General features: G+C 34.5%; 2 protein-coding genes across 2 annotated transcripts; both read left to right on the forward strand.

The window, feature by feature from the left end:
* Positions 1-14,008: 14,008 nt before the first annotated feature.
* LOC114760892 (replication protein A 70 kDa DNA-binding subunit A) lies at positions 14,009-16,631 on the forward strand. The gene is made up of 10 exons (XM_028950204.1): positions 14,009-14,179; positions 14,253-14,520; positions 14,605-14,701; positions 14,793-14,917; positions 15,002-15,086; positions 15,190-15,322; positions 15,627-15,781; positions 15,895-16,005; positions 16,093-16,270; positions 16,353-16,631. The coding sequence occupies exons 1-10, from the start codon at positions 14,027-14,029 to the stop codon at positions 16,629-16,631; spliced, it is 1,584 nt and encodes a 527-aa protein (XP_028806037.1). The 5' UTR covers positions 14,009-14,026.
* Positions 16,632-21,224: 4,593 nt separating this feature from the next.
* LOC114760893 (uncharacterized) lies at positions 21,225-24,495 on the forward strand. The gene is made up of 3 exons (XM_028950205.1): positions 21,225-21,699; positions 21,784-23,001; positions 23,087-24,495. Exons 1-3 carry the CDS (start codon positions 21,225-21,227, stop codon positions 24,493-24,495), a joined length of 3,102 nt encoding a protein of 1,033 aa, XP_028806038.1.
* The last annotated feature ends 183 nt before the right edge of the window (positions 24,496-24,678 follow it).

Raw genomic sequence — 24,678 nt, forward strand, 5'->3', positions numbered from 1 at the left:
GAAGTCTTGGGGGCTTTTCTTGCTAACTTAGGCCTTGGCGATAGCATCCGTGCGGAGGCTTGGGGAGTTTTATGGGGACTCAAATATGCCTGGGAGAAAGGTCATCGGCATGTCTTGATTGAGTCTAATTGTCGGGATTTGGTGGATACTATGCGGGATGTTAGGGCGAAAGATCGAGATGATGCGGATATTATTCATGACATTCTGGGCATGCGGGATCGAGAGTGGGAAATCCACTTCACTTGGTCTAGTCGAGAATCACATTAAGTGGCTGATGCTATTGCAAAGGAAGCTCTAAATAGTGTGCAAGGTTTCTTTGGTTTCACAGATATACCTCCTTTTGTTGCAGACAAAGTGAAGAAAGACTCTTGTATTTTGACTTCGGTCATTGTTTGAGATTTGCTCTTGATCACATCAAAAAAAATTAAAAAAATTAAAAAAATCTTACATTCTCACAATATATAATTATATATTGATATTTTAAAAAGGATAAATCTTCTAATTTAATCAAAATTGAATCAATACACACACACGCATAAATCATCCAAAGCATATATGATTGGCATAATTATGCTACTCTCAATAAATATTATAATATTTGCAGGAAATGTTAATATTATAATAAATTAAAAAACCCATGAAAATGCTCAATTTTTACAATAATTGATTCCTAAAAATTAATTAAAAAAGAATAACATGAATAAGTATATAATATGATTAACTTCTTAACAATGAAATGTTAATATTAATCAATATAAAAATATTTTGAATAATATAGTAAATATCTATAATTTTAGTAGTATTTTATATTTTAATATATCCATAATGCTAATAAAAAAGGTACCCATATCTTTGAAGGGCAGTTTTCCAAGGTGTTGAGGCAACACCGAGCTGATCAGACGCACGCCATCCATTAGTTTGAATGATGATGGCTGATCCTGTGGCTCTCAATTTTTCAGGCTTTTCCAACACCAAACTTTTGATCGCTTTCCTGTTCAGTTCCGCAAAAAAAAAAAAAAGGCTTAATTTAATTAAAACTATTATTTTTCCTCCATTACTGCTTTCAAATTTCTATTCATTTCATGTGCTTTAAGTTTAGAATTTGCAAAATTATGCATATGAATAATAAATAAGATTTTTTATTTATATACAGCTACTTTAGAATCTATTACCATTTACATATTAATTATACAAATGAAACTAATTTTATTACAGAATCTTTTATCGATAATTTGTTGTATCCTATATTTTGCTCCCATGCATGTGCATTAAACATCATATTTCATTTCAGAATTTATTACTGCCTGCGCCTCGTATGTTAGAAGTTGTCGTCAACTTACCGGCCTTGTATGTCAGCATTTTTCAAAAAATAAAATAAAAAAAATTTATTTATTTTAAAAATTTTCTCATGAATATTAAGAATATGATAAATATATTATTTTGTTTTAGATTTTCTTATTTACTGTAAAATAATATTCCAAATAAGAGAAATTTATTGGTTTTCTTTTACGAGGAAATAAATAAAATAATAAAAGTCACAGATAAAAAGGACTCACTTTTGAATTTTATAATGTTTAATAAAATTATATATATTTTAATAAAATTAAATAAATAAGTTTTATTAACCTTTTATTATTTGTTCGACATTTTTTGTCTGTATTTAAACTATATTTTTATTTTTATAGTTAAAAACTTATCATTATATCTCGTCTCATGATTGTCACATCAAATAAACAGACTACACAAATATGAAAAATATTTTTGCTTCTTATAGAATTTAAAAAATGCACGTCACATGAACAAAATAAAGCCACATGAAGGTTTTAAAACAAAATATACTTTCTTACATACTTAGTATTTATTATTATTAAAACAAATAGCTGAAACCAGCAGTAACTGTTTCTTTTCGGCCTGACAACATTAACTGTTTCTGCACTTTAGTTATTATTGTTGATTGTTGATGTCTTATATTGACAATATATTCAACCCACCCCTAACATTCCTAATATTTTTTTAAGTTGTCCCAAATTAGTACCTTATTTGAAAATTTAGGAACTTTTGCATTATTCAGATGAGTATTATATTTAGCAACTGAGTATTATATTTAACAGTGGAAGCTTTACAATCAAAAGTCGTAAACAGTGTAATTAATTCTTCAAACTCTGTAATACAAAAAAAGAAAATACTTAGCCCAATAATTTATTAATATCCAAATGTAAGAGGATATAAGAGTATGCGTTCAGTGCAGCCCCAAGCAAAAAAAGATGCAATTTAAAAAACAAGGTTAAGGTACAAATCTACTCACAAAATATTTATGAACCGGGCATCATAACATTCACTTGACTACAAAAATATCCATGAAGATTCTAAAAGAAAGTAAAAATACTATGGCCAATTATGTAAGCAGCAATCTGTTACTTTTTAACCATGGGTCCTACGTCCGTTTATGTTTTAAAAGTTAACAAACAACGTTTGGTTAAATCAACAGCTTTGGCATTTTTGCATTTTTTTTTAAAGAATATTTATGAACAGCACTTTTACATCCATGTAAATATCATGATGTTTGGTATAAATTGGCGAATACTTCGTGAATAGATTTGCATATGGATGAACTCCTTAGAGAAATAGTCCATATAGAGACTGAGAGAAGCAAAAATTGGTGGGACTTGAAAGCTGTGATAAAATTACTTAATAAACCTGTGAAAGGCAAGGGCTGTTGCAAGGCCACAGATACCTCCTCCCACAATAACAATCTCTTCCTGTTAGCTACTTTTCTCCATCATCTTTTCACCCGCAGGAAGTAAAGACAGATATGTCTAATTAAAGGGCACTATCCTCTTCATTTCGATCTGAGGCATTTATATAGGTCTAAATCTAAAGGCTTTTGAAGCCTCTGCTTAAATTTTCAATATTGTCGGTGGAATCGGATATTAATTAATGTTCATCACTCTTTTACTGTTTAATATTGTAACTCATTCGCACATTTCAAAAATGCATCAACTTGATATATTTTTTAAAATTTTCCCTTATTAAATTTTCTCTGCTTTTTTTATATACAAAAATTTTCTCTTTCTTTTTATATTTACAAATCATCCTCAGAAAATAACCATTAATAACTGCTGTGCCTCAACGTATTTTGGGGAGGACTAGTTAGCTCTAGGTTTGAGTGGCATTTCACCCCTAACCACAATTCATCCACTAATTCTTCACAATCAGTCGGTTAGTGACTTAAATTTGGGATCCAACTTTTCTTCTACATGTGGTTTGTAATAAAGACTAGAATACTAATTCTTTCCATTTATCTTAAATGTGGGAATTAAATAATTAAGTTATGAATATTAATACAATTAGTTAAGTCAGTTATATATATAATTAAAAATATTTGAAATACCCCTTTAATCATCTGAATGAGAAACTACCGTATTAATGGAAATTGTTTCTTAATATGTGCAATAATAAGTATAATTTAAGAAGACAATTATAAAGTTAAAAAAAAGGATTAAAGTCTTACACTTATAATCAAAGCTAGGGCTGCACAATGGACAAACTGAACCAGACCAGAGCCCAACCCGAAGTCTAGTATGATTTTTTGGTCAGACTAGGTTTGACAGTCTGTGGTCTAGTCTAGTCCAGTGATGACTCGAGGTCGGGTTGGACTGGACTTGGTCCACCAGACTGGTGGACTGGTCCAGGCAGTCCAGTTGTCCAATTTTCTTTTTTTTTTAATTTTTTTCTTTATGAGAAATAAGATTTCAACATGATAAATACAATTAATACAATAAAAAATAGCTATAATCATATGAAACTTGTCCTAAAATATTAATACTTCATCATAAATACATAAAAATATCTAAAAACATTAAAAACAATTAAAGGCACCTTCTAAATTACAAATTATTGAAAAATAAAAAATTCACCTAGACTGGACTGGACCAATCTAGGTGATATGATCACTTGGTCCGAAACCTAGTCCAGCCCGACCAACTAGTCTGATCCAATCTAGTCTAATTTTATTATATAGTTAATTTGGACTGGATTGGACCGGACAAGACCACTTCGGGTTGGATTGGACTAGACCGGACCGAACCACCGGGTTTTTGCACACCCCTAATCAAAGCGACTCAAATAATTAGTTCCTACATTTAAAGGCAGAAGGTGCATTAGAAAACACAATTACATCTTACCAAAAAAACAAGAAAACACAATTATATATATGCCCTTCACTTATTTTGTCTTATCTCTCCGTAATTATTTCTCTCTGGTTAGTAAAGAGAGATAATGTAAATAACATTGTCTAAATATATAAACACAAGAATTAAAACTGAACAAATGAAGAAAAATTAAAAAAACGAAGTATTATACGAGGAACATGTACCAGGAAATTGGAGGAGAAAGGTTACCTTCACATACACAAAATTGATGTGTCCCTACTATTTTTGTAATCAAAATTCATCTCTTTTTTAATTGGTTTATTTTACCTTGCCAAACACGCATGTAGTCCCTCCGTTTCAAAATATAAATCATTTTATAATTAACAATAAGTGTATCTATAAATGCTGTATTAAACTTTTGAAAGGCGTGTAATATAAAATAATTTTTTTAATAAAAAGACCTGTATTTTAATTTGAAATGTAGGCAGTACTTTGCATGATTTTATATGGAGAGTATTTTTTCAATAAATTACCTAATAGTTCGGCTAGAAATTAATGGTTTTTAGCTATAATTTATTTGAGTAATATATATAATTATAATTATAACGTACATCTCTTTTTAATATAAAATGGTACGTGCGTACTTTGGTTGATTCTATGCTCGTTTAATTCTATTTATAAATTAAAGAGATAAGGTTTTTTAATCCTATTTATATGTCATATTATTAAATTTTTATATGAATGTATATACTACCTCCGGTCCTAATTATAAGAGTCAGTTGACTAATTTGAGGAGATTAAGAAAGTAAGTTGAGTTAGTTATTTGTCCTAAATAGATATTGTATTTCCTAAAATACCCTTGCTAATCAAGTGTATTAACTAGAACTATAATTATTAGAAGAATTATCTTAGAAAAAATTGAGTAAATATGAGAGATAAAACAGATTGGGGTCTTATATTTAAGACCAAAATAAAAGTCAAATAAGGTTTTATATTAAGGACCGGAGGTAGTACAATTTTCTCCTTCATTTGTTATGTAGATTGTTATTTTCTTAAAAATTGTATATATAATTAAATATGAATAAAATTAAAAAGTAATTAAATTTTACAACAGAGTTAATAGGTGTTAATTAACGTTTTTCTTGAATGTACTAAAACACGGTGTAACTCATAAGTGACTTAACAAATAGGATTAGCGAATTACGCATGAGATAATAAAATCGTGTTCTTAGTTAGGTTAGGGAGATACCGGATATATTTCTATATACTACAGTAAATATAAATTACAATTTTGTTGCTTGCCTATGTAGAGAAAAATTGTAAAAACAAAATTATGGAAAAATTGTTTATGCACCAGAAAGTAATTACGAAAAAAGTCTACTTAGTCATACGTTTTCATCTTTTAAAAATTCTTATCTTGAGTATATTTATACTTGACAAACATATTTATTTTGATGATATTATACTTTTATAAGGTTTTATCACAATAAAGATTATTTATTTTCAGCTCTTAATAAGTTTTATTACCTAAATACGGAAATATTGTTTTAGATATTTTTCTATACTTATGATTTTCACCCCAACCTCTTTCGCTTGGTTTTGTGTCTGGAAGGTTAAAATTATCAAGTGATAATAAGTAATTAACACTATTTCTAGGCCACGCCAGTTTCTGTCCTAGGGTTAATTTAAACTACGTTTTAGGGGTTATGCTTTGTCTTCTCATGTATAAATGTCTTTATAAGTTATCTTTGGACGGAGTTAAAAGTGAGAAGAAAATAAAGAAGAGGAAATACTATATAAAAGAAATGTTTTAAACAAGGGGTAAGGGATAGAAAGAATGGAAGGCATTTTTTCCATCTGTGAACTAATTTCAAAATTAAAAAAAAATAGAGGGACTGATATTTTAATTTTTCAGTAAAAAATAAGAATAAATTTGTCCTTGTCCATGTTTAGAAATTAGAACATATCTACAAGAAACAAGTTATAGTTAAATTAAATGTTTCTTATAATCAGAGGTAGTAATAATTAGTGTTGTTAGCCGGTTCATCTCTTAACGTGGGAGGGGATGGAAAAATTGCATGGACCGTAAAAAGGAAATAGAAAAAAACTTAGATCAAATTTTTTATATTCATTATATCAAAATTTCTCTTCACATATAACCATGTGCCATATTTTTGTTTTGGGAAAATGGCATTAAAAGAACCTTGGAGTAGCAAAATGCTGAAACGGGCACTTGAATAAAGAAAATTGTTTGGAAAGACCAGGTTTTAAGTTGCAATTATCAAATCAAGTTTAAAAGACCAAAAGGCTGTTCTTTCTTTCTTCTCTTCTGACTTCCTCTCTCTCCTCTTCCTTCTCTTTCCTTCTTCTACTCTCCTTCGTTTGCCTTTTCCTTCTCCATTAATGAACCAATTAAGCCACCATTAATGCAATCCAGAAGATTGCTTGGCTACTTGCTCCAAAACCATAACTTTCTTCTATGTTTTTCCCAATCCATTGTTTGCAATGGGAGAAATGAAAACATGTTAACCGTGCATCTTCCATATTTAATTTTCTACAAAACATGTAATGCTAATATAATACTATTCATATAAAAGCTCTCATTCTCCACAATCTCTCCTTATTCCATAATCTCATCTCATGCTGATATAGTATATCTATGACTTATAGAATAAAAGCACCACTCAGGCTTGAAAGACCAACTTCATGCTTATCACAGGTCAGATCAAAAACTACTATTATATACAGCAGAAATAGAGTAACTATGCATGGTGAAAAAGTAATTGAATATCTAAGAACTAAAATTACTACTGATACAGAGATAAGCTAGTGGAATTACATCAGTTAAATCACTATCAATGACTAGTATGAAAAATAACAAGCGTTGAAAAGCTATTCACATTAACTTGAGTTTTAGCAGAAATTGACATTATTTTTATGATTTAGTTGCGGATAGCAAGTCTAGCATAGGAAATAACAAGTTTAGTATGAGAAATAATAAGTGTTGAAAAGCTATTCATATTAACTTAAGTTTTAGCAGAAATTGGCATTATTTTCATAATTTTATTACGAATGACAAGTCTAATATGAGAAAGAACAAGTCTAATATGGAAAACAACAATTCACATTAACTCAAGTTTTAGCAGAACTTGGCATTGTTTTCACAATTTGGCTATGAATGACAAGTCTAGTATGGAAAATAACAAATCTAGTATGAAAAATAACAAGTACTGGAAAGCTATTCACATTAACTTAAGTTTGAGTAGGAATTGACATTATTTCCACAATATAATTGTGAAGAACAAGTTTAGTATGAGAAATAACAAATCTAGTATGACAAATAACAAGTATTAAAAAGCTATTCACATTAACTTAAGTTTAGTAAAAATTGACATATAATACTTTTATAAAAAGGTGCTAATATTTTCACATTTCACTACCAAATGACAAGAGCAGTAACCCAAATCATAAGAGTAGTAAGCAAAATGACAATTCTGTCATGAGATTTATCATGAAATTAAGTTTCATGAAAAATTATCATTATTTCCACATTCTATTGCCAAATGACAAGAGTGGTAAGCGAAATTACAAGCCAGTTATCGAGTTTCTAATGAAATTAAATTTTATGGAAAGTTGTCATTATTTTCATATTTTACTGCTAAATGACAAGAGTGGTAAGCAAATGACAAGAGTGATAAGTGAAATAACAATTTTGTGGTTGAGTTTTTCATGAAATTAATTTTCATGAAAAATTGATATTATTTCCACATTTGTTAAGGACTCAAATATGAAGTAAAGGATTTGAAGAGAAAAAAAGGAAAGTTTATATTTGAAAATGCCGTAAGAATCTCATAACATTCACTAATAGACCAATGAAGAATCTCCAACTTAGGAAAAACACTTTGTAATATTTGATGATCTATTCATGTGGCCAATGGCCTATTTATACCTAAATTACATAGATAAAATAATTAAACAAAGTTTGGAAATTAATGATAATACAAGGATAAAATCTAATCCTACTTGAGTGGATAATGCCACTTATTTCTCAATTGAAAGCAAGATAAAATAATTCAAAATAAAATCAACTCACATCTTCTTGATTTTCTCTGGCACATTTCCTTAGATAAGTCAGCAACAGCTTACGGTTCTTAACAATATTTTATTATCAAATGACAAAAGAAATAAGCCAAATAACAAGTTTAATAAGCGAAATTACAAGTTTGCCATTGAGTTTCTCATTAACTTCAAAACATTCAATAGGTCTACCTTGTTACTATTTAGAACTAATAAATATAAAATGTTAATATTGTTCTGCCCATAAACAGAAGACTAACATTTCTAGATCTTCATACCATTTTGCTGTCATCCTAATAACAAGGCTGTAGTTACAACTCTATTAGGCGAAATTACGACAATAGTAAATCAAATAACAAAAAATCAAAGGTGCTTTGACAGCAACCAATTTTTGCATTTAGCCATTTGAATTTGAAAGATTGGTGGAAAATCATATTTGAAAAATACTCTAAAGCTACAAGCAAAAGATAGGAAAAAACATTTAAATTCAATATAATTTTATTCCATCAACTTAATCATTTACATGTGAAAATTAAAACTAACAGTCTCTTTGATTACCAAGTTGACATTAGAATTTTATAACTTCAGCATTCAAAATGATAACATTCTGATTCACTCCCTTCACTATAGCCCCTAAAACTTCATACTCAAATTAACAACTATTACCTCCTTCTATTTTTCCTCTCACACTTCACCATTTCTCACATCGTAACCCCTCTCCATCATAACCAAACCCACAAAAATCATACATGAACAATCAGATTAGGAAAAAAAATATCTCACCTTAGACTAACCACAACCTCTTCCAACTAACATCTTCCATCATCAACTTCACCTCTCACTACTTCCCAAAGGGTGACACCCCATGACTGACAATGGAACTTACAAAATTGAAGAACAACATCACATTGCTTAGTCTCAAATGAAAGAATATAAGGAGAGTGTAGTCAGAAACGTTACTCACCTGATTCCCAAGCTTAGAAGCTGCAAAACACATCGTCCCTTCCTTCTCTTCTTACTCACGCCATGAATTTTTTTATGTCTACCTTCATAAATGGTTTTCAATAACAGAGGGGAATTTTAGTCTTTTACACATGATTTGCTAATTGCAATTTAAGACTCGGTTTCTCCAAGCAATTAAACTTATTCAAGTACCCATTTTGCCATTTTGCTAATTAAGGGTCTTTTATTTCAATTTTCCCCTTTTTTTATGTTTGTTGATAGTCAAATGATAATATTTCAAAAATAAAACACATGACCATATATAATTGAAAAATTTGGTATCATATGGATACAATGAACTCAATCTAAGTATTATCCAAAGAAATAATCCTCCGGTTCTTAATATATGACCTAATTATTGAGCTGATTTTAGTCCTAAATATAAGAGCTATTTCTCATATTTATCAGTTTTTTCTAAATTATCCTTATAAATACTCCCCCAATCATAATCAAGTAGATGAGGGAACGAGGATATTAAGAAAGATGATTATGGTGTTTTAAGAAAAACATGTCATATTTTTTATAATTAACTAACCTATCTAACTTTCTTAATATAATCAAATTAGTTAAATAGGTCTTATATTAAGGACCAAAGGAGTACTATAATTTAATAGTGTATGAAATGAAATATAGAAAATATATTATGTTGTGACTTTTATGATTTTTTTACTTAAAACACGAGTATACTTTTAATTAACAAAATTTTTTTTTTAATTAAATACTAGATAACATTACTTAAAACAATTGAAGATTACACCTAGTCTTTCTCATCGCTTTCCTCCTCTAGGCACAGAGGTGGAGATATAAGATGTATATTTAGATGTCATTAATACCTCATAAAAATGGGATTTTCATTGAGTGCTCATCACAACAATGCAATATAAGCAATCCAAATTTAACATGAATTTTTCAGATTTAAAATTTTTAATATACTCAATGATAAATTCATTTTTTTAAAAAGAAATGTCAATTATAAGATTATTTTTATTTTAAATTCTGTGTTTATTATAAAAGAAAATTAAAAATATATCAATAATTTAAATTTAGTATGGATCATCTAAAATGGATCTGGATTATATAAATTAAGATGAGCACTCCATGCTTCATTATGATGAGCATGGAATGTGCTCTTTGAAAAATGTTCCAAAGAAATCTTCTCTTTCTACAAAACAAAGTGCATAAATTGTTCAAATTTTTACGATATTAGGAAAAGGACACTATGATGTGAAAAGTTGTTACTATTGGTAAATATTTTCGAAAGAATAATTTCTTTCTGTTTTCTCAAAACCTTGGAATGCTGGTGAATCATATCCTCACGTGCCTTCACGAGAAGATCTATCTAATTAGAGCAAAAAAACTTTACCAATGGGAAGAAAGAGCATTTTAAACAATACCTATTGATTTAGAAATAATAAAACCTGCTAACATGTTTTATTATCTAATAATTTTAAGATTTTATGAATCTTTTTGTGCCTTTGTTTATTAAAAAAAAATTCGTTCACCTGCTACATTTGAGAAGGAAATAACTAAAATCATTGCTTTAGGAAAGATTTTTTCCGTCCATAAATTTTGCTTTACTTTTTATACATAGGGTTTGAATCCTTCAACGTGTACTCATATTCTAACCCTATCCTTATTCCTTGCCATGTAAGCTAGCCTCAGCAAAAACATTGCTTAACCGTATATACTTAACATATATAATTCTATCCAATCAAATTAGAACAAATGAATTGTAAAGTGTTAATACTATTAAGAATAAGAGCTTGTAATACAATAAATAATATATAAAAATACAGATGGCTGGCGAAAAATAAAAATAAAAATATCTTGGTTTTATATATTCTACACACTACCTATGTGTGCCAAATCTGTATCATGGTTATATTGATTATGTCTTTCTTTCGCTATCTACTAACGCATTGAACTTTCCCAAATACATGGGATCCTCCAGTTAACCGTAGTTATAATTAACCTCCATCTAACCATGTGAAAATGGCACGTGCCGTACTGTAAAAAATGGAGAGAACTTTTCTAGGATTAGGGATTTTGTTTGGGGCCAACAAGGTTTAGGGTTGGAAATTTAATATTACTGCATACGCACACAAACATTGATGTGTATTTAAGAATCTACTTATAACATGAAATCTCGTGATGCCCGAATGAGAGAAAACGGGTCCTGGGCGGTCTACGGGTCAGCATCTAATGGTCCAGTAACGCGCTATTGGGCAGATCCAAGTGAAGCCTTCGCCTCCCCCGCCTGGCGATTTCCTAATCCTCCTCCCCAATTCTCGACTGCCGTTTCAAAACACGCCATGGGGTTCCTCCCCTGTCATCTCATTCTTCTCGCCTCCCATCTGCATGAGAGCGAAGAACTAAGGAGCTTCTATCGGTGTCCTGGGCGCGCTATTGGGATGTCCAATGATCCAGATCCAAGTGAAGCTTCCGCCTCCCCCGCCTGGCGATATCCTCATCCTCCTCCCCAGTTCTCGGCTGCCGTTTCAAAACACGCCACGGGGTTCCTCCCCTGTCATCGCATTCTTCTCGTCTCCCATCTGCATGAGAGCGAAGATCTAAGGAGCTTCTATCGGTGTCTTGGGCGGTCTACGGGTCAGCATCTAATGGTCCAGTAATAATTCATGTGCGGCTTCTATCTCTGTCATGTTTTTGCAAGATCAGAGCTCTGCCGCTTCCGTAAATCCGGTAAGATCTGTACGTTCTTTGAGATTGGAAGATCCTGATTTTTTCATTTTTGTTGGCAAAAGCTTGCTCAATTCCAATGCCCAGCGATCACTGCATTTTGTCTTCTTTTTTCCCCCAACCAATCGATTATTGATTTCAATCATCCCGATTTTGATTCTGAATCTTTCAAAACGAAATCATGAGTTAAACAATTGATTGTTGAGTTCAATTTTGCTTCTGAATCTTTTTGGTGTTGATCCTATCAGCTTAGTTTGATCTTTCTGATTTTGATCTTTTATTTATTTCGGTTTGTATTCCAGATTCAGATTTTTGGTCATACCATTATTGTTAATAATCAATCGTGAATATGTTGTCTTAGCTATTTAAATCACTCTATCAGATATAGCCTGCGGTATCTCACAATCCACACAGCAGCATCGACTTGATGTATGCTTTGCATTACACGTATTCTGAATCCCCCGGTCACTTATTAATTATTAGTTAATTAGTTAATAATAATTAAGACATTGGAGATTTCAGTTTCGACCGTTACTAATAATATATTAGTGTCGCTGCTAAATTCCATCTGTTATGTATCTCTGATATCCGTTAGATGACGCCTAATAATTAGGCCCTCCTTAGTGTTACTAACTTAAACCCTTCCATCTACCTAATCATGGTATCCATTTCATCATATTTAAATTGAAATTCTCCAAGCCCTGCATCTATCATAAACTTGAAGTTCCACACTTGAAATTCAATCATCAGGTACGTTTCCTCACTTGAAATTTTATCATAACCTTTTATTTATCATTATGAATTTTGCATTGATATGAATACCCTTCTTCTACCCGCCTCTTCTTAATCACTGGACGAGACATATGGCTCTTAAAATTTGCTATTCAACATCACCTGCTCGCAATTTAGCTTTGGGTTTAATGACTGATTTTGATCTTTTATTTATTTTGGTTTGTATTCCAGATTCCAGATTCAGATTTTTGATCGCACCATTATTGTCAATAATCATCAGGTACGTTTCCTCACTTGAAATTTTATCATAACCTTTTATTTATCATTATGAATTTTGCATTGATATGAATACCCTTCTTCTGCCTGCCTCTTCTTAATCACTGGACGAGACATATGGCTCTTAAAATTTGCCATTCAACATCACCTGCTCGCAATTTAGTTTTGGGTTTAATGACTGATTTTGATCTTTTATTTATTTTGGTTTGTATTCCAGATTCAGATTTTTGATCACACCATTATTGTGAATAATCAATCGTGAATATGTTGTCTTGGCTATTTAAATCACTGTCTCAGATATAGCCTGCGGTATCTCACAATCCACACAGTAACATCGATTTGATGTATGCTTTGAATTACATGTATTCTGAATCCCCTGGTCACTTATTAATTATTAGTGAATAATATTTATCATTCTGAATTTTGCATTGACATGAATACCCTTCTTCTGCCCGCCTCTTCTTAATCACTGGACAAGACATATGGCTCTTTAAATTTGCTATTCAACGTCACCTGCTCACAATTTAGTTTTGGGTTTAATGACTGATTTTGATCTTTTATTTATTTTGGTTTGTATTCCAGATTCCAGATTCAGATTTTTGATCGCACCATTATTGTTAATAATCAATCGTGAATATGTTGTCTTAGCTATTTAAATCACTCTATCAGATATAACCTGCGGTATCTCACAATCCACACAGCAACATCGATTTGATGTATGCTTTGGATTACATGTATTCTGAATCCCCTGGTCACTTATTAATTATTAATGAATAATATTTATCATTATGAATTTTGCATTGACATGAATACCCTTCTTCTGCCTGCCTCTTCTTAATCACTGGACGAGACATATGGCTCTTCAAATTTGCTATTCAACGTCACCTGCTCACAAGTGCAATTGCACTTATTAATTATTAATAAATAATAATTACTATATTTGAGATTTCAGTTTTGACCGTTACTAATAATATATTAGTGTGGCTGCACATCAGCTTTAGATTTGTTTACACTACATTTTACCAACAATGATTTTGACAATTGCTGTGCTTTCCTTCTTCAGTAGGTGACAAGAAGATCATCAACATACTATGGCTAGCATTACACAAGACCACATCAAAGATATCAATGACAGTAAAGATACATGGGCTATTGTTGCTCGTGTTCTCAGACGGTGGATTGCCTACAAGAAGACTCCACCCTACACACCCTGGAGGATTGGCCTGCTTCTTGTGGATGAGCTGGTAAGCTAGAAATTGGCATTTCTTGATTAGTTAAGATTTACTACTATTAGTTAACCCCACAAAACTGATACAGGGTTATAGAATAGAGGGTTTTGTAACACAAAAAGGACTGTTTGAGCGTTACAAAAATGAACCCAAAGAGGGTGGCGTATACCACTTTGAAAACTTTGAGGTTGTTGACAATGGAGATCAATACAAAGTTACAGCACATTCGTGGAGGCTTAAGTTCCATGCTACTACCTACTTTGAAGAATTAGTTTTGCCAATTCCTGGTGAGGCGTACAACTTTGTCCCCATAAAAGATATTGCTGAATTCACAACAAAGAATGAGGGGCTGATTGGTTAGTACTGTAGGGTTTTGTTTAACAGCCAAATGTTATTTTTTCACTCCTATTTTAATCACGCTGTAAACAAATTGTGTGCAGATGTGATGGGCTTCCTCCATGGATTTGGCGCCTTGCAAGAGTACAAGAATGAGTTTGGAACTTCCAAGAGACTAAACCTCACTCTTGCTGACAAAAAGTAAGAACCACTCCCTGAGATTTTTTTAAGAACATATTAACAAAGTCACATTCCTCACGTGATAACTTGACTAGCCAAATGTTACCCGCAGTGAACGCACAATAAATGTGGTGCTATTTGGTACTTGCGCAGTCAACACATTTAACAGCAAGAGTCATGAACTCCAGCCCCCTATTGTTGTGATGGTTAGGTTTGGCAGGCTTAACAAGCCTACGGGTAAATAATTCGTTCTCTAAGACATCCTCAGTTTCAATATCCTTACTCTCTATTTATTACTAATAATATGTCTGTCGTTATTAGCACATGGTCACATTACCAATGTGTTCGAAGCAACCAAGGTTTCATTCAATCCTAACATTCTAGAGGCGCAACTTTTACTACAAAGGTTACATTTGATGAAAATCTACTTCTGAATTATAAAATTGTTATTGATTTAAATTTATTTATCCAGTGAAAAAATTAATCCTCTACATTGATATTATTACTAGCCTTGATGAAACACTTGGAGGGAGCCAACGTTTCTCTCAGGTAACAAATGCCGATTATAGGCTTCTTGACAATGAGTCCCTGTTAACTTTTCCAACAAGGATCCATGTGGCTGAACTCTCCAAAATTAACAAGGTTAGAAAATATCTCTATTTATGCAAGCATTTTGCTGAGAGTTTTTAGAACTGCAATGGAATATTTTAAACCATGTTTTATAATACTAAATCTAGATTTAGATTCTCATATGAAACCGTGAGGTATATTGCCATCAAGGGCCTATTTTTATTTGGGTGAAATATCGAAGGAATGAAGTTAAACTGTTTGGTCCTTAAATATAAAATGATGTGATAGTCAAATGTAATTTGCCCTCTAATCATTCCTTAGGCACATAGTTGTCATCATGAAATTTTTATTAAAACCATTCTCTCCTTGACAATAGGCATGTGAGGTTGTGATCAAGGTTTTTGTTCAGAAAGTTGAAATCGCTTACGGCTGGGCTTACGATGGATGCGCATGCGACAGTAAACCATCACAAGAAAATGACAAACTTCAATGCAAAACTTGTAATAATGACGTTTTGGTCACCACGCCGAAGTATGGTTCTATGTTTTTTTCTATCTACACAAAACACACTTGCACCTCATTTATTTGAAATGCATTGATGAAAAATGAAAATTGCACTAAAACACTATCATACCAATTCGCAGATTTAAGGTCCATTATAAGGTGTTTGATTCAACGGGTAAATGTTCAGTCATATTTTTCAATCGTCTTGCTTCTAATCTCATTGGCTTCTCAGCTGAGGAGCTAAAGGAAAAGTCAGCAAAGGTTTGAGTCCATGATAACACTAAATTTGCTACTCATTGGCTACATTGTACATTTCTCACTGGTTGTTTCCATTTCAGGAGAAAAAAAAAACAAGGTTCTTTTCCTGAAGAACTAAGCAATTGCGTGGGTCAAGAAATGCTTATCAAGCTCAAAATCAAGGAAAACAACATCAAGTTTCGAAATAGCAGTATTGGAGTAACCCAGTACACTACTGATAAGGAGCTGCTACATCGGTTTACTTATTCTGACATTAAGGCATGAGGACAATTCTCCCTTTATGTCTTTCACCTAAATGTTTGAACTTAACATATTAAAACTACTGTGCACAATTATGTAGGGAAGTCAACTTAACGTAACTAATAATGTTACTTTTGAGCAGTCCGCAGTTGAGTCTTCTGTCTCACAGCAACCAACAACGTCATCATCAAGTGGCATAGTGAGTGAGGACGGTGACGCTCCAGTATCTCAGTTGCTTGCCTCTCCGGATTTATTGTCCAAACGTAAAACATACACGGCTGATACCTTTATTGATGTTGATGAGATGCGACTGTCTAACCACTCAACTTCGAACTCCAGCTATATGAAGCTACTGAAGAACATTAAAAGGGAAGAGTGAAGTTCAAGACTGATTTCTCAGCCTTCAATCGACGGCATTGTCTATTAGTTATCTAATGGGATTATGACTTGTGGTTTAATAAGGTGTTATGTGTTTTGATTATGTATTGAGGGATTTATGTTATTATGATTGAATTTCTCTCTAATGGGATTATGACTTGTGGTTTAATAAGGTGTTATGTGTTTTGATTATGTATTGAGGGATTTATGCTATTATGATCGAATTTCTCTTCCTAATTTAATTTAATAGTTTCAGGAGGAGTTTTAAAGCTAGATTTAAATCTAGATTGCATTTTGCTATCACTGATGAATGAAAATTACAAAATAACTACTAATTTAATTAAATTAAATATACACAATCAGATACTGTTCATATTTGTCTGATTTATATATCACTCAATAAATTAACTAACTTTTTACAAATTGTTACTATTACTATTACTCCTTCATCATCACAGTTCACCTAGATCTTTTTTAAATATATTAATTATTAATAATTAATAATCAATATAATTTTTCGGCACTTAATAATTAATCAAACTAATCAATTACACTTAAGTGTAAATTATTTTTATACTAATTAATTATTCCTATTATCTATTATGATTATACAATCTATTAAAATACTGCATTCTATTGTTATTTTAAATCTGTTAGATATACATGAAGGAAAATTGCTACTTTTAAATAAACATGGCTGTAATTTTATGAATGATGATATTCACAAAGGCCAGTGATGATGTTAAATAGTCTTTCTGTTTTTTTCATACCAATAATAATAATTTATTGTGAAATATAACTACTAATTTAATTAAATATACACAATTAGATATTGTTCATATTTGTCTGATTTATATATCACTCAATAAATTAACTAACTTTTTACAAATTGTTACTATTACTATTACTCCTTCATCATCACAGTTCACCTAGATCTTTTTTAGATATATTAATTATTAATAATAATTAATAATCAATATAATATTTCGGCACTTAATAATTAATCAAAATAATCAATTACACTTAAGTGTAAATTATTCCTATAATTAATTATTTTTAATGAGAAAGATTTCGGTTTGGTTATGCTGAGTGTTAGTCGAAAGCGCAAACAAGCTTGAGAACATAGTTTAATGGGTAGAAGAATACTATATGAATAAGAGATGAGTGCCTTGATTTATAGGACTAGAAAGAGCCAAACGCGTTTTAGATAAATGTGTTATATACATATATATTTGTATATGTGCGTCTCGGTCATGTTTGTAGGAATAGAAATTGCATAGTTAATTGAGCAATGCGCATATTTCCTTTTCAACCATTTGAAATGTCTGCAGGGGGAGGCTACGCAGAAGAAGCCGCTAAAACTTTTCTTTTACAGGCTCTAAAGGTAATGACGTATTGTCATCTTCAAGGAGTTGTTCATCGTGCTCTAAAACCAGAGTTGTCACCTGAAGTGCTCCATACCTCTAACAGTGTTGAAATAGATTTATGGAGTATTGGGGTGATAATTACAGCAATTGTTATGTATAATTTTAACCGATTGCAGCGTAACAGTCCAGTTCTTACATTTGCATCTCGTCTGTTGCAGTATAACAGCCAACTTAGTCCGTTTTTTTTTTGCATAGAGTGAACTGATACAAGGCATTGAATGACCCAATTAACAATCAATAATTGAGGGGCAAATCATCTCGTCTGTTGCAGTATAACAGCCAACTTAGTCCTTTTTTTTTTGCATAAAGTGAACTGATACAAGGCATTGAATGACCCAATTAACAATCAATAATTGAGGGGCAAATAACACCCCTGAGGAATGCAATGCAATTGCCATACTATCATGGCCTTTACCATCTTGCGTCCACACAGTTACCCTCTCTTTGCATCAGATTAACTTTTAACTTATTACACGCTCCACTGCCTTTATTTGGATTATCTCTATAGTGTTCCCACATTCGAAAGAAACCACATGGACAACACCGCATCTAGGCCCGACCTTTAAAGCTCTAAACAAGGCAAGTTTCCCTTTAGTTATGATGCTATATGTTAGTTGCTTTCTCTCTGCCCCATTGCTCAAGCAAAATTATATTCATCAACAAAAGGATTCGTGATTCTATTTAACAGTTGAATGATAGTTCATGGGGTTCCTTTAAAAATATTATATATATATATATGTGTGTGTGTGTGTATATAGATGTAGATTGCGTATGTACACATATGAACAACTAAAGCAATAGCTTAGAAAATTTAATCTATGTTGCATCTCTTAATTATTGTAGTGGTCATTATCAAACTACATGGTTTTACTATCTATATAATTTTTAAACATTATAAAATGCCACAAAATACCCTCTCGAAGACAGATCATACAAGTCATTAGCAGTAACCGTATTCATGTCTTGTGCTAATGACTGAAATAATTCAAAGACAGATCATACAAGTCATTATATACAAGAGTCAATCTTACACAAATCAAAGAAAAGACGGTTTCAGGACACAGCCAACGAAGATGCCACCGTCAATCCCATCCACGATCAGCATATCATAACAGGTACTTCCTCCTTCTCGAATAGATGTCTCATGTCATTAATTCCGATAATGCCTAGGATAAAGTTAGTTCCGTAGAAATATAGCAGCTTCATTTTCATAGTGATATTTCAAATCCAGGGGACAGAAGTGTTTCACCCCTCAATTTTTTAGCATAATTAATTTTATATTTTATATAATACGACAAAGGTCCAATTTCAGGTTCCAACTATGCCTCCAACATTTATTAATTTTGAAAAGAAATATACATATAAAGTCTCTAGGAAAAAAAAGGGCTTATAGCAACGAGCACTTTCCACAACTTGGGTAAACCTCAGGTTCAATCCGATAATGAATAATATAGGGAAATAGACCTTGCATGGAATTAATTTGTGCGTATATATTTGATGTTCACGAAACGGAAATAAAAAAATCAGTATATGATAAATTGAAAAAACAAATACATGACGCAAATACCATTTTTATAAAACCGGTTGATAAGACTAGGTTATTATCATCTTCGAAATTGTGGTTCTTTTTCGAAAAAAGGAAAAAAAAAATGAGTTACATTTCCTTAACTATCGCGATGGAGAACTCAATGAAGTGGCTGTTGTAATTGACCTTTTATTTTGTGAGAAAAATTCAGAAAATAGATATTAAATTTCAACATCTCAAATCAAATATTTTTGACTATTCTTGAAAAACAAATGACAATATATTTTTGTCATCATTTTTATTTAGAATTTTGAAATTGAGATTATGTTCTTTGCGATTTTCTCCACTTATTTTTTCAATAGAAGAGGTATTATGGCCTATTAAGAACACCGTTCCTCCTTTTCCCTACCGAACGTGTTCGGTAAGGAGGAAGAAAGTTTCATGAAACAGATATGTTTTCTTTTATCTTTTATCAACACAAACAAAAGGTAGTGTATTGCCCGCCAGTGAATAGGTAGTGTATGGTAATGATTCAACCAAGAGAAATAATTCCATGAAACCCCACCTTGCACACAGGTACTGGTATAGAAGTTGCCCATCATGACACACAAACGACCAGTGCCACTGAATGCACCCAGCCTCATGTGTCGGGTACAGGCTACTTAGATGATGGTGACGCCATCTACGAGTGTCAATTTTGTCGGGCCTTACTTTGGCTAGGTGAGCGCCTTAAGCGCTGCTCTTCTTCTGAATACCCACTTTTCTCAATTTGTTGCTGTCACGGCAAGGTTGTGGTGCCTTACCTCCAGAAGCCACCGGAACAATTCCAGCACCTTTTCTTCCAGAAAGGACATCCGAAATCTAAAAACTTCTTAGCAAACATCAGAGCATACAATAATATGTTCTGCTTCACTTCCATGGGAGGAAAGATTGACCATTCCCTCAACTCCCGTGGAGGCGGCCCCTACTCCTTCACCATGTCCGGACAAAACTATCATCTCTTGGGAAGCTTATTGCCACCTGAAGGATGCCCCCCTGTGTACTCACAGCTGTACATTTACGACACGGACAATGAAATAGGGAACCGAATGGCAGCGATCAGGTGCGTCCCCCTCATGCTACTTACATCCTCCATCACTATGTTCCCTCTACAACACGGCTCAAAATAAACGACTTGGCTTTGAATTGCAGGCACCATCCAGACAAATCGGGTGTTGATGAAGCCATTGCTCTCGACATTAAAGATTGCCTCGATCAGCATAATGCCCTGGTCAAGAAATACCGTATGGCATCGGAGATCCTTCGCAAAGACAACACTGCGGATGTTCGGCTACGGCTCCTCAGAGAATCAAACAATAGGAGCAGAAATTATGAGCTGCCCATGGCATCGGAGGTAGCCGCATCGATAGTCGGAGATTTTGATGAATCATATATCAACAGAGACATAATCATAGAAAAGAAAGCAGGCTCCTTGAAGCGCGTCCATGAACTACACAAGTCTTACTTGCCTCTTCAATATCCACTCATCTTCCACTACGGCAATAACGGATTCGTACCAAAGACGGAACATAACGACGTATCTCTTATTAGCACAAAGAAGAAAAAGTACCTCACAATATGAGAGTACCTCGCTTTCAGACTGATGGACAGAAATATAGAGGACTCCGTGTTACTACACTCAAAGAGGTTATTACAGCAATTCATTGTAGACGGCTTTGCAATGGTCGAGAGTGAGAGGCTTGACTATATAAGGAGACACCAAAGAGACCTCAGGGTTGACCTATACAAAGGACTCGCTGATGCAGTCACAAGAGGCGAAACAGATCCGTCCAACACAGGAAAGAGGGTAATCCTACCTTCTTCTTTCACCGGAGGTGCTAGATACATGATCCACAACTACCGGGATGCAATGGCCATATGCAGATGGGCAGGATACCCTGACATCTTCCTAACATTCACTTGCAACCCCGCATGGCCTGAGATAACAAGATTCTGCCATAAACACAGCCTCAGCCCATCTGATCGACCTGACATATTGACAAGGATGTTCAGCCTCAAACTTGCAGCACTAATGAAATGTATTAAGGAGAAAAAAATATTCGGCACACTCAAAGCAGGTAATAATACAACCTCCCTTTAATCACCTCTCCACAGTAACTCCAAAATACACCATTGTTGTATATTAATATGCGGAATTTCAGAGATATATACGATAGAGTTCCAAAAGCGGGGACTGCCACATGCACACATCATTCTATTCATAGAGCCATGTGACAAACCCAAGGCAGCTGAGGACGTTGACAGAATCATTTCAGCAGAGATACCAGACAAAGACACAGACCCTGCACTGTACGAGCTCGTCACTAATTTCATGATCCATGGACCCTGTGGCAGCTCTAAGCAAAAATCACCTTGCATGAAGGACGGAAAGTGCTCAAAGTACTTCCCCAGAAGATATGCCGCACACACAACAATAGACGATGAGGGGTACCCCACATATCGCAGGAGGAACAATGGCAGAACGACTATGAAAAAAGGGATTCAGTTGGACAACAGATATGTCGTGCCGTACAACGCCCAACTATTACGGCTCTTCCAGGGCCACTTGAATGTCGAGAAGACAAACCAATCAAGGGCCATCAAATATTTGTTCAAATACATCAGCAAGGGCCATGACCGTGTCATCGCAGGGATCTACCACAATGATGAGCTCGGCAGCTCACAACGTGATTTCGATGAGATCTCACATTACCTTAATTGCAGATACATCTCAGCCTGCGAAGGCGCATGGCGAATATTCTCATTTGACATTCACTGTAGATACCCCTCTGTCGAGAGGTTGAGCTTCCATCTCCCAGATCAGCAGGCTGTTTTTTACACGGCCAATGACGAAATGCCTTCATTGGTTGAAAGGCCCCGGGTGAAGGAGTCAATGTTTCTCGGATGGCTCGCCAAGAATAAAGAAGACTCATTCGCAAGGACCTTAACATATACAGAGTTTCCACAGTATTACACTTTCAATAAGCAAAAGAGGGAATGGAGGATGCGCCAGAGAGGATTCTCTGTTGGCAGATTAGCTCATGTATCACCATCACAAGGTGAGGCTTACTACCTTCGGGTCCTGCTGACTAAGATGAGAGGGCCTCTCAGCTACAGAGACATCAGGACAGTAGACAACGTCGTCCAGCCAACATTTAGGGACGCGTGCTACGCGCTGGGGTTGCTTCAGGATGATCAAGAGTACATCGACGCGGTAAAAGAGGCGGCCTTTTGGGCTACAGGTCAATACCTCAGGAGATTCTTCGTCAGCATGCTCTTATGCCATTGCTTGTCTAATCCCATTTTAGTCTGGGAGCAAACAAAGCATCTCATATGTGAAGACCTTCTGTACATACCACGGCACGACCCACGACATCAAGGTAGAATAGACATCACCTAAACTATGTTTCACTCACACAACATTCTGGACATATAATGACATCTCTCACCTTTTTTGACCTGCAGAAGTATCAATCACCGACTCAGATAAGGAGGAAGCTGGACTCATTGAGATTCAAAGGCTGCTCCTAAAGAATGGAAGGTCACTGGATGACTACCCATCACTGCCAAAACCAACCTCCACCGAATTCTTGGACACAACAAACAATTTGCTACTCCAGGAACTTAGCCATGACAAAGATGCTTGTGCCGCGGATGTCGCAAGGTTGGTAGCCTCATTGACAGATGAGCAAATAAAGATATTCCACGAGGTCCTCAATGCGGTCAGCCGGACAACCGGTGGGTTCTACTTCGTCTACGGTTACGGGGGCACTGGCAAGACCTTTCTTTGGAACGCCCTGACCGCGGCAGTACGGGCAAATGGAGATGTGGTCATCAACGTCGCATCGAGCGGAATAGCAGCGACTCTACTGCCCTCAGGAAGGACTGCTCATTCGAGATTCGCAATCCCCATTGACATAAATGAAGACTCCACATGTAACATCAGCCATGGTTCCCCTGTGTCTCACTTACTGCGGTCTGCAAAATTAATCATCTGGGATGAGGCGCCAATGATAAAACGGCACTGTGTGGAGGCTGTCGATCGAACGTTAAAGGACATAATGAGGTGCGACCTCCCATTCGGCGGCAAGTGCGTCGTCATGGGGGGAGATTTTAGGCAAATATTGCCTGTCATACCGAAGGGATCCCGTGCAGACATTATAAACGCCGCTATAAACTCATCCGTTCTTTGGTCGGCGTGCAAGCTGTTCCAGCTCACTAAAAACATGCGCCTGCAGACGGCATCAGAGGCAATAGACCAAAAAAGGATCAGTAAATTTTCCAAATGGTTGCTTGACATTGGTGACGGTATAATTGGACTACCCCATGAGGGCACGACGGACATTGAGATCCCGGTCGATTTCCTCATCACAGACTCCCTTGACCCTATCCACTCTATAGTCTCATCCACATATCCAGCACTCCACCAAAACATCATGCATCCAAACTACCTCACAGAAAGGGCGATTCTGGCCCCCACGACCGATGTCATCGACCAGATAAACGATTACATGCTGTCACTCCTCCCTGGAGAGTCCGTTCAGTATCTCAGCTCCGACTCTGTCTCCAGCACCGATCAGGACAGCAGCTCATTCCAGGATTTGTACTCCACAGAATTCCTCAACACCATAAATTGCTCCGGGATGCCACCGCACAAGCTCTCTTTGAAGGTCGGAATACCAGTCATGCTGGTGCGAAATATCGACCAGTCTGCAGGCCTATGCAATGGAACAAGGCTGAGGATCACATATCTGGGCAAGAACTTCATCAGGGCGATAGCATTAAACGGAACGAGCGCAGGTGACCAGGTCCTCATCCACCGCATGGACATGAATCCGTCAGAGACCACCCTCCCGTTCAGAATGACCAGATGACAATTCCCGTTCATAATCTCTTTTGCGATGACCATCAACAAGAGCCAGGGCCAGTCATTAACAAACGTCGGTTTGTACCTGCCAAGACCGGTGTTCACGCATGGACAGCTGTATGTTGCATTGTCAAGGGTCAAGAATGTGGACGGTCTCAAAATATTGATCCTTGATTCTAACAGTAAACCC

This window comes from Neltuma alba, unplaced genomic scaffold (genome assembly GCF_004799145.2).
Source record: "Neltuma alba isolate B1F8T4 unplaced genomic scaffold, ASM479914v2 tig00011035_pilon, whole genome shotgun sequence".
In the NCBI taxonomy this organism is placed as follows: domain Eukaryota; kingdom Viridiplantae; phylum Streptophyta; class Magnoliopsida; order Fabales; family Fabaceae; genus Neltuma; species Neltuma alba.

What these genes read in the sequence shown, in the direction of transcription:
- LOC114760892 (XM_028950204.1), top strand. Translation starts at nt 14,027, where the DNA reads ATGGCTAGCATTACACAAGACCACATCAAAGATATCAATGACAGTAAA. An exon ending in TGCTTCTTGTGGATGAGCTG is followed by an intron (nt 14,180 to 14,252) that starts GTAAGCTAGAAA and finishes AAACTGATACAG; the next exon opens with GGTTATAGAATAGAGGGTTT. An exon ending in GCGCAACTTTTACTACAAAG is followed by an intron (nt 15,087 to 15,189) that starts GTTACATTTGAT and finishes TATTATTACTAG; the next exon opens with CCTTGATGAAACACTTGGAG.
- LOC114760893 (XM_028950205.1), top strand. Translation starts at nt 21,225, where the DNA reads ATGGACAGAAATATAGAGGACTCCGTGTTACTACACTCAAAGAGGTTA. An exon ending in ATTCGGCACACTCAAAGCAG is followed by an intron (nt 21,700 to 21,783) that starts GTAATAATACAA and finishes GCGGAATTTCAG; the next exon opens with AGATATATACGATAGAGTTC. An exon ending in GCACGACCCACGACATCAAG is followed by an intron (nt 23,002 to 23,086) that starts GTAGAATAGACA and finishes TTTGACCTGCAG; the next exon opens with AAGTATCAATCACCGACTCA.